General features: G+C 44.5%; 2 protein-coding genes across 2 annotated transcripts; one reads left to right on the top strand and one right to left on the bottom strand.

Annotated features, from left to right (window-relative positions):
• Positions 1–392: 392 nt before the first annotated feature.
• On the top strand, positions 393–3162 carry LOC308155512 (serine/threonine-protein phosphatase PGAM5, mitochondrial-like). The gene is made up of 7 exons (XM_080528840.1): positions 393–419; positions 627–861; positions 1047–1231; positions 1324–1449; positions 1671–1756; positions 1995–2125; positions 2772–3162. The coding sequence occupies exons 2-7, from the start codon at positions 632–634 to the stop codon at positions 2920–2922; spliced, it is 909 nt and encodes a 302-aa protein (XP_080384966.1). The 5' UTR covers positions 393–419; positions 627–631; the 3' UTR covers positions 2923–3162.
• Positions 3163–3535: 373 nt separating this feature from the next.
• On the bottom strand, positions 3536–8336 carry LOC308155506 (ankyrin repeat and LEM domain-containing protein 2-like; the record flags this gene model as incomplete). The annotated part of the gene is made up of 12 exons (XM_080528834.1): positions 3536–3980; positions 4091–4222; positions 4422–4896; positions 5087–5277; positions 5470–5576; positions 5893–6074; positions 6167–6230; positions 6720–6842; positions 7016–7204; positions 7322–7515; positions 7633–7827; positions 7949–8336. 12 exons carry the CDS (start codon positions 8334–8336, stop codon positions 3797–3799), a joined length of 2424 nt encoding a protein of 807 aa, XP_080384960.1. The 3' UTR covers positions 3536–3796.
• Between the last annotated feature and the right edge of the window lie 2316 nt (positions 8337–10652).

Here is a 10652-nt window from a genome sequence, read left to right as displayed (position 1 = left end):
TCCCCCGAGTGAAGCTACGGCGTTGCCTAGGGACAGGGTTGCCAGATGGGATTGACAATTTCCATCCTAATCACAGTCTAAAAGCCGCTAAATCCATCAAAAACCAGCCCAAAATCTATTGTCAGAAAATGCATCTCCAGCCAATAAAAATAAAAAAAAACTGCACATATGTAGCTACTAGGGTGTGTGTTTTAACTTCACGCATTTTGTAACTTTCAGGCACTGACATTTTTGATACCGCCCAAATGCTTTTTTCCCCGGCCCACTGTAATCAAAAGTAGCCCATTGGGCGGTAACCCGCCCCATCTGGCAACCCCGCCCTCCCAGAGAACCAATGCACCAAATGAAGCTATACTGACGTCTTGTGGCCAATATGAGTAGTGCGGCTGTTACTAGTGTGCTGGCTGTCCAAATTCACGGTGAGTATTTCAGTAATTTTGTCCCTTCAGTTTTTCCGTACATGTATCTTTCTTTCTGCTCTGCATGCGCCTTTCTTCCTGTTGTCAACATTCATGTAGTTTCCTAAATGTGTCCAGCTCAAAGCTGAATCATTTGTTGGGTTCGGCGTGTTAGCTAGTAGTTCCCTCTGAATTTGCCGATATTGTTTTGTTTTTTCCTTTTCTTAGCTAGGATGTCTTTCAGAAGAGTAACGAAGCTGGTGTGTGGGCTTGCTGGCGGATCAGCAATTATTGTGGCATTTGCAGAATCGAAAGGATATCATTTTGAGAGAAGACAACATGCCGACAGTTGGACAAAGTGGACAGCATTCGGTGTTCTCCAAGCAGCACAGCCCCAGTGGTCAACAGGCCATGACCATACCGTCAAACACAGTGCGATCGGCTGGGACACCAACTGGGATAAGTAAGCTCCAAATATCATAGTGTATGTTTCTTTCTGCATGTTTTCCCTGGCACCTGCCCTAGCTTCTTACCAGTTTCCAAGGTGCAACACCTCCTTAGTAACATGAACACTGAACGGACATTAGATCAATGATTTGCCACCTCATCTGCCATTTCAAAGCCATTTGTCATGTGTTTAATGTATAGGCGCGATCCCTTGACACTCACCAATGGCAAGAGGAAGAAGAAGGAGAAAGAGAGCACCACTGATGACCTGAACGCAGAGCTGGAGATCAACAAACCCAAAGCCACCCGTCATATCTTCTTGATCCGCCATTCACAGTACAACCTGAACGGGATGGTGGACAAGGAGAGGATCCTTACTCCTTTAGGTATATCTATATGACTTTCTGGAATGTAGGCCTATCAGTATGGAGGCTCAGGTTTAATCCAATAAAGCAATGATTAATTCCTTGGTTTACAGGTCGGGAGCAGGCAGAGTTAACTGGGCAGCGATTAGCTGCCCTGGGTTTGAAGTATGATGTCATGATCCACTCAACCATGACCCGTGCCACAGAAACTACCAACATCATCAGCAAGCACCTCCCAGGTCAGAAATAACAAGGCCCGCCCCCAGTCCTTCTTACCTGAACTGAAAACTCAAGTCAGTAATATGCAGTATTATCCTAACTAAGCCTCTCTCTCTCTCTCTGTCTGTCTCTGTCTCTGTCTCTCTCTCTCTCTCTCTCTCTCTCTCTCTCTCTCTCTCTCTCTCTCTCGCTCTCTCTCTCTCGCTCTCTCTCTCTCTCTCTCTCTCTCTCTCTGTAATAGAGGTGGAGACTGTGAGCTGTGACCTGCTTAGAGAGGGTGCTCCCATTGAGCCTGTGCCACCCATCTCCTGGAAACCCGACTGTGTGGTGAGTGACACGTATTACTGCACGAATATATTAGAGGTGAATTACATACATTAGAGGTGCATCCAACTAACTGAGCAATTCATCTGATTGCTTGACAGACATTTTCACCGAAAGTCTGGACCAATCCCTCGACCCTGTAATATTTACCTCTCAAGGCTGGGTTCAGGGTTAGGCACTGTGCAATACTGTGTCCTGCATGGAACTTACCTTACACACACTGGTGCTTTTATCTCTGCAGTATCATGAGGATGGAGCTCGGATCGAGGCAGCCTTCCGTCGCTACATCCACCGAGCTGACGCCAAGCAGAAAGAGGACAGCTACGAGATCATTGTCTGTCATGCCAACGTTATTCGCTACTTTGTGTGCAGGTTAGTGCCTCTCGTCATCAAAACCTTCCACAAACGGAAGAGAATATCCCAGCCAATGCTTTGGGAGCACTTCTACTTGAGATGAGTACTATGGGGCTCACAGGATACTTGTTGTGGTGAAGAAAAGCCACAACGTACTCATGTGAGAGTTGTATAGTGACCAGTAGTTTCTGATGATCTACTCCCATTCTCTGATTTCCTAGTGTAATAATGCATCTCTGGGCCAAAGTTGACATTTCAAATGTCTTTGATTGTTCTCTAGAACAGTCCACTCACCTTGTCTGTCCCAGGTCCCTGCAGCTCTCACCTTGTCTTGTCTGTCCCAGGGCCCTGCACTTCTCAGGTTGTCTTCCTTGTCTGTCCCAGGGCCCTGCAGTTCTCAGGTTGTCTTCCTTGTCTATCCCAGGGCCCTGCAGTTCTCAGGTTGTCTTCCTTGTCTGTCCCAGGGCCCTGCACTTCTCAGGTTGTCTTCCTTGTCTATCCCAGGGCCCTGCACTTCTCAGGTTGTCTTCCTTGTCTGTCCCAGGGCCCTGCAGTTCTCAGGTTGTCTTCCTTGTCTGTCCCAGGGCCCTGCACTTCTCAGGTTGTCTTCCTTGTCTATCCCAGGGCCCTGCACTTCTCAGGTTGTCTTCCTTGTCTGTTCCAGGGCCCTGCAGTTCCCCCCAGAAGGCTGGCTGCGTCTGGGACTGAACAACGGCAGCATCACCTGGATCACCATCAGACCCAGCGGCAGGGTGGGCTTGAGGATGATGGGGGACTCAGGTTTTATGCCCCCAGACAAACTCACCCGTACCTGATACTGTTTACCTTCAGTGGCTGACCCTGACCTGACCCCCTGGAGCTGACCCTGACCTGACCCCCTGGAGCTCTGCTTTCTCTTCGTCTTATGAAGCCATCATTTTTCCCATTATGGAAATCATTGTTGTGACTGTATTGTTGTATGGGGAAAAGTTTGTAATAATGTATTTTACACAGACAGTGCCATTTCTTTGTACATTTCTACAATAATTCTTTATTAGTACATTTTATGAATAAACATGAGGACATGTTCTCTGGTACATCCATTTGCCTTTTTGTCTACTGTACGTAAAACATCAGAATAATAGTTACAGCTGTCATTTCTTGATCATTTACCAAAATTTAAAATTATCCGATCTCAGACATCTCAGAATCAGTCAATAATTAACAATATAGAATTCTAATTTCAAATTGTATATACAAATATTGTACATTGTTTAAATATCTTATACATCAACTTGGTAATGGGAGTACGGTACATACTCCATAGTGTACAATTTGCACAGTAAGCAGTGCTATCCAACAAATGAGGACATGCTTAAGTGTTGTAGCCAGATAGTGTAAGTGCAAAGTAATACCAAGTTATGGTTAGTGTAAAGAGCAGTGCCTTGCATAGGACAACAACAAACAGTAGCAAGAGTAGGAACCAGATCAAATGGAAAGTAAGACAGGTGACCTGCTTAATGGCAATACAATAGTTCCTTCATCAAGTTACATGGCTAGGTATCTGCATAGATAATAACGTGTTCGACTATGCACCATGAAACTGGTAGTACAGTATGCTTGCAAACACACCCTACTATAAAAAAAAGAAAAAAAGACAACATTTAGGAGGTGCCACTCTGTTCCCCACTGTCCAGACCAGTGGTGGTGTCAGTGTGGGGACCTGAAGAGATTCCTATGGAGGATGTGCTGGGTGTAAGCACTCTGGGAGGGGCTATGGAGGCCTGAGGGGCTTTGGAAGCTGCTGGAGGCTGGTTGCCACATGGAGCCGAGCCTGCTGGGCGTCCCATCCGGTGTCCCAGTAAAGCTTCTCTTCCCCGTGGGACTTGGCCAGCTGGGAAAGACAACAATATCAGCAGCATTCTCCACCTGGAGTATCTCAAGACAACAGAAAACAAAACTGTTGGCACAGCTTTTGAGTAGAGGAATACACATCTAACTCACCTCAGCCTCTGTGGAGAGGGATAGGCCAGGATGGTGTCCCTCCACTGGGTAACGCAGGGGTATCTCACAGGGTCAATCTCCATGTTATTCACTGCAGAGATAACCTCTCTGTCCAACTTGGTGGGAGATACCCTGTAAGAAACATACGGATTTATGTCTATGATGAAAATAATTCATTGCTTTATTTTACTCAGTCTCTTACATTGCAGCAGAGAATTTGGAGTGGTTGATTGGTAAATATCACTGTTACATTCATCAGTAGGTAATGAAGACTTAGTGGTTGATTGGTAAATATCACTGTTACATTCATCAGTAGGTAATGAAGACTTACCCCTCAATAAACAGTCCCTGTCTTGTAGGGGTTGTGGGTGCCATTAAAACTGTGTCCACAGAAGTGTCCTGTGTGGATTCGTAGGATGAGCTGGAGGACCCGGAGCCTCTCCTCTCCCCCCTCTCTCTGTGACAGCCTGAACCCACGGAGCCCTCGTCTGCAGTCAGGTACTCCTCTGAACAGGTGCTGGATAGCTCCTCCACGTCCCTCCTCCCCTGGCTCCTCCCCCACGTCCTCCAGAAGCTGCTATCCTCCAGATCCAGGCCCTCTCCCCCAGTCCCCGGTATGGATGGAGCCAGACGGTCGTCTTCACTCTCTACCTCGTCTTGGTGCTCGACCGTAGACTTCGGAATGGCTTTGTCAAACTCTGGGAGGAGGTTACAGACCAGGGAGAGAGAGCTCCTGTCCTTCGGTGGGGAGTGTTTGTCTTTGAAGATGTGGTTGCTCTGGACGTTCAGATTCTGTTTCTTCTTCTCTGGAATGACAGCATCACTGTCAGTGAATAGCACATTACTTTGGATTTCACTGTAAAATGTCTATACTGTAAAAAAAATAAAAAATAAGCTAAATTATTTATGAAGGACTAGAAGCTCTAGTAAAATGGTATCCATAAGAATAAGTTTTACTGTTTCCGAAGTCGCTAGTTTTGCTGAGCAAGTGCTAACCTTTAGGTGATCTCACTTCTTCACTGGTTGCCTCTGTCCCCCTGCCTTCTTCTCTGGAAGACTCACTATGTTCCTTCTTCTCCAGATAGTCCTCCAGCCTCTTCAACCCCTCCTCTGTGGAAAGGTCAATGAAGCTATCGAGGAAGTCCCAATACTCTGCCCATGGATGGCCCGTGTCATGTGCAATCTCCCTATCAATAGAGATCACTCATATATAACATGCCACTAATATTCATCCATTACTAATGAACTCCCAGTACTGTAAAGGGGCCATGGTAGACCATTGTTCACAAACACAATTTATTTTCTTTATTCATAATCGTTAGTGAAATTATGGTTATGCTTAAAATCCTTTCCCTTTGTGTTGTGTACTGTTCACTCACCTCCCCACACGCTCTGCTCCTCTGTCAGGATCTGATTTGAGGATGCGATGGAAATACTGTGCTTGGTCCTTGGGTGGGGTCCTCCATCGTCTGTACAACTCAGCAGCCTGTAAGACAGACAGTATATGTGACAGCAGCTGGTGAAAGTGGGAACAAGTCGGCAACCAACATTGACATTTATTTAAGAATAAAAGTCTGAACATTTTGATTGGTTGCCGACTTGTTCACACTTTCACCAGCTGCTGTCACATCAGCTTGCACAGCCAAAAAGGCAAGGGTGAATACTTGTTTTTTCCTGTATATTTAGAGTTTTCGTTTTCTTGGAAATATGAGCTGGGCTGCTATACAGAATATAGATATGTATATCAGTAAATAATACTCAACATTATTGAGAATGATTATTATTTCAAATGGTGCCGTTACCTTGGAAGGACTGAGTGGGCCCATGTAAGCTCTCACAGTCATGACTGGGTCTATGGGACTCCCTGCCACTTCAGAACCCGGTGAATGAAGATCCATCTCCAATGGGCAAGGGGACCATGGCAAGCCAATCACAGGCTGGAAGCTGTTGTCTGTATCCCTCAGTAAGGGAATATAACAGCGATCTGTGGTGAAAAAGGTGTTAAGTCAATGCTTGTCCACAGATTGGTATTTGTAAAGAAAGAAATTAAATCTCATATTAGCGAGCTGTACGCACCCTCCAAATATTCCTTGATCTTCTTCTTTATATCCGGGCTTTTGCTTTTCCTCTCACAAATCACCTATACGTGGAAAGTAAAGTGAACATGGTTTAACTAAACTCCTAAAAAAAAGTTTGTTGAAGTTATTGTATTTTATATTGTTGGAAAGCCTGATTAGTCACCTTTACAACGAGGTACAACTTGTAAGGATCATGCATTTGTGGAATCCACCAAGCAACTCAAAACGAGAGTGAATACCAACAGAAGAATATTGCAGGGGATTTTGGCAATTTTTTTGGGGCCGGTACCCACACGTTTAGCTGTGTTGCTCATTCCACAAATGCATGATCCTTACAAATTATACCTCGTTGTAAAGGTGACTAATCAGGCTTTCCAACGTTATAAAATACAATGCCAATTGGTATTATTAAAGGGGAGTAATAATCGACCGAAATAACGTTTCCAAACTTTTTATATAATTTATATAGCAAAAAAAGAAAGACACATCAAAATACCAACTACGGTAATACCAACAGAGCTGCGTAATAGTGCATGCATCATGTGACTTACACTGGAGGGCTTCTGGCTATACTTGTTCTTGCGGTGTTTGTCAGTGGCAGGATGGGAGCACAGCACATTCACCACGTCTGGACAACCAAACTTACAGGCAAAGTGAAGAGGAGTCTCATTACCCTGCAGGGACAAGGATATCACACACACACAAACACATATGTATCATTCACACATTATCAACACACCCCTTCCCTAAGCTTGGCACTATGGCTCTAGTCTAAACACTTTGGCTGTGCAATTAACCAAAAATAACAATGAATTACACTGTTACAGTGCTAAAGTAAAGTGCTCACTCCTTTGTCCGGCATGTTGAGGTACAGGTCTACAATGTAGCGAATGCGTTGGTGTAGAATGTTCTCCTGGTCATCAGGATACATGAGGCGCATGAACTCCGGGCTCTCCATGGTATCTAAGAGGAGCTGGGTGATCCCAGACTGGTTGGCTTTGGATGCCACATGCAGGACATTGTAATGACATCCTTCCTGAGCATCGACACAGAGAGAGAATTCTCTTACATATGAGCGAAGTGAAGTGACCCATTTTGTTTACACAGATATGATAGACATAGATCATATGTAGGCCAGGCCTACTGTACGTACATGCACAATGGTGGGGTTGTCTCCAGATCCAATGAGGTAACGAGGGTTGTCCCACACAAGCCTGCTGAAGGCTGCCTGGTCACCCTGCTCCACAGCCTTCCGCAGCTTGGCTGTCAGGTCCTGGGTACGGGGGCTGCGGTACTCGTTAGCCTTCTCCCAGTTCCCAGGTGAAGTTCCACCTGCCACAGGGCTGCCTGAGGAGAAATCTGTGTTGTTTGTATGGATGTGGTAAGTGTTATCATCACTGACTCAGTCGAAAACGTTTTATTGCTAATGCTATGTGAAACATATCTAGCTATGATAAGACATACCTGTGTGGACTACAGGTTCCAGCATCCCTTGAGGCCCATCTGGGGTGGTTAAGCTGGCTGATGCCAGATGGTCATTGGTGCCTTCAGCAAATTTCTTTGCTTCCTCTAATGTTGAGAAGCCCTTGAACCTGGCCCCTTTCATTGTCATCATGACTCTTAGAGCTTTCTTCCTGTCCATGTATATATGGATTTTGTCTGATGGAAGACACTTTGTCATTTACTAGTTTGAGCTCCAATATAAATCACTCTTAAGCATGCTGTTACATAAAGAAAATATGTTTACATTGCCCACAGCAGGCATTAATTGAGGTCTTACCATCTCTAACCATGGAATCCTCCCAATGAGGGCAAACTCCGTAGTATACAATGGGAGACTCTGGTTGACTCAAATCCTCTATCTCTTCACATGGTCCCTTGATCCCTTCTTTGGCTGGTGATTTCAGCTCTGAGCTATGATCAGAAGGCCCTTCCTCTCTGTCTGTTGGGCCTCTTGCCTGTTCATTAGATGAGCTACCTCCACAGTCACTGCCATCGGGCACTCCTCCATCCCCTCCTTGCTTCTCTAGGAGGGTTCGGGCCAGCTTCCTTTCAAAGATGGCCCGTGTGGTGGCAGTAACGGGACCACACTTCAGTCCCGCCCCAATGACCTGCTGCCGTAACTGATCTGGAGTCAGAGTCTTTAGCTTGCTCAGAACCTCCTCCATGTTGCTGTCACCAAGACAAATAAATTCAGTGTGAGTATGACAGAGTAGTAGACTAGTTCAATGTATGTTTCTGGTGCCATCATGGAAGTGGAAGACATTTTAAATTACACTCTGCAGGATGTAAACAAGAAATGACACATCTGGAGTAGAATAACAGGGGAGTAAATTATTACATGCATAGTACTCTGTGGCTCATTTGGTAGAGCTTGGCGTTAACAACGCTAAGGTTGTGGGTTTGATTCCGATGGAACCAATAATAGGCTACTGAAAAAGGTATGCACTCACTGCAATGTAAGTCGCTATGTATAAAATCGTCAGCTAAATGGCATGTAATACTCATATTAAAAATAATCACCGCTGGAACTTGCAACCAATCTTTTTTGCGCAGAATAAAATAACAATGTAGCTCAAATGTCTTCTGTTTACGTGGTAGAACACGAGCTCATTGGTCAACCAGATTGGTTTGTACTGAAGCCCCGCCCATTCCGACATGGATACTTTGACAGAGTAGTGAACTTGTGCCAATATTTGATGTGTCATTCGATTCAAAGCATCTTTTTTCTTCTTCTTTTTTTTCTTTAAAGCATTATTTAGAAATCGATTTTAATACAACACCTCTCTGATCACCCACTGTCACAATTATGACAGTGTCTTATCTTAGAAATGACTTTTACCAAGCCATGACTTTTACCAAGCCATTATCTCCATTGAGAAGTATCACGGCTAACGTATTATAGCCATAGCCTAGTAGCAAGAAGCAGACATCTGTGTTCCAACACGCGTTACACTTACCAAGAACGCATATTGGAACACAGCCATTCATTTGACAATGGTCTCGTATAAAAGGTTACTTGCGTCACGTACATGTTGTAGCCAGTGTAGGGTATCAGACTCGTGCTTCTTCGGTCTTGACCATGTTTCCTCCGACTTCGGCTGAAGTCCAGACTACCACAGCCAGGGCGTATTCAGGAGGCGGAATTAGTGTGCCGGGTGGGTGCCAACCAATGCTGCCTACATGAGGTGATAATGTGATTCACATTTTAGGAGAATTTGAGGAGACACGAAGAAAAGGAAGTTGAAGTGTATATAACATCCCTCTAAAACAGTTGATTGAAACATATATATGTTTATAATACAGCTGTAATAAATGAAAACCCTCATGGGTAGGCTACTTTATGATATGTAAGGAGTTATATCAACCAGCAGATGGCAGCACATAACAACCAATCACATCCCAAATACACGTGCATTCCTTTTTTATTTTAAGCTGAATGTGGATTCTCACTTGAGAATGAAAGATGAAGATTCATGTAGGCCTAAGCTTCTTTTTTTTGATGTAATCAGAATTCTTCTTTATAGAATAACACATTATGCATATTATTGCCATTCGTACGGTTTACCTGAGAGGGCCCATTTGCCTCCCCAGAAGTGTTCATATTGCTGTACTGTAGGCTATATGAGGGTCTGAGAGATGGCGCAATTAGAAGATAGTACGCTTCTGCTACCATTAGTTTCTGGCATCTCTGACCCTCACAGTCATAATGTCCTATCTGACCCTGTTACAGATAATGCTATCAGGGTTGCCCCTGACCCCAGCTGGAATTTAATTACCCCTGCACTCTTCCCCTTTCATCATGACATAGTTGAGGGGAGCCAGTGGCATGGGGGGAGAGAGGAGACACAGCAGCAGAAGTTCATTGGTTCACGCGCTCCTTCCTTCCGCCTGCCAGGCACAGATGGTATTCTTTATTAGTGTCAGCAGCAGGTTGATTCCGCTCTGATGAGGACACTATAGAGGGAGGGCCTGACATCCTCTGGGATGAGAGACAGTGAGGTGAACTGGAAGAGTCAAGTCCAGGAGCTAAATGGGTAAAGAGATGGAACTATGGAAGTTAGGAGAGGACAGAGGGTCTCAGCCTTCTTGACCATTATCTGTCAGAGGTATAGGCCTGAACTACTGTCCAAATGAGAGATGAAAAGAATACCAAGAACTAGATATATGGTATAGTGAAAACATTAACAAGAAATATATTGCAGAATATACTGTATTCCTCTACATAACCTAACATGACTACATTTACTATTTCATTCTGTTTTGAGATTATTGTATTATTGTGAGTACTGTCAGTAGGGTTATTGTGTAGTTCTCTCAGTGAGATTTTTGTGAGTACTGGCATTCATAAATGTTAGTCATTTGGTTGTCACCTCCTTAGTATACACAATGATTATGCAAATGCAAGATAAACATGCTTTATTTACCCCAAACACACAAAACAGGGTCACACAAACAAACACATACGTATATAGCTCTCATTC

This window comes from Nansenia antarctica (genome assembly GCF_963989245.1).
Source record: "Nansenia antarctica genome assembly, chromosome: 4".
Taxonomy (NCBI): Eukaryota; Metazoa; Chordata; class Actinopteri; order Argentiniformes; family Microstomatidae; genus Nansenia; species Nansenia antarctica.
Note: the sequence above shows the minus strand (reverse complement) of the source record. Positions and strands in the feature narration are given on the sequence as shown.

Excerpts from the sequence above, each read along its gene's own strand:
- LOC308155512 (XM_080528840.1), top strand. The coding sequence starts at position 632 with ATGTCTTTCAGAAGAGTAACGAAGCTGGTGTGTGGGCTTGCTGGCGGA. Across the intron at positions 1,232-1,323 it reads GAGGATCCTTACTCCTTTAG|GTCGGGAGCAGGCAGAGTTA; the intron begins GTATATCTATAT and ends CTTGGTTTACAG. Across the intron at positions 1,757-1,994 it reads CCTGGAAACCCGACTGTGTG|TATCATGAGGATGGAGCTCG; the intron begins GTGAGTGACACG and ends TTATCTCTGCAG.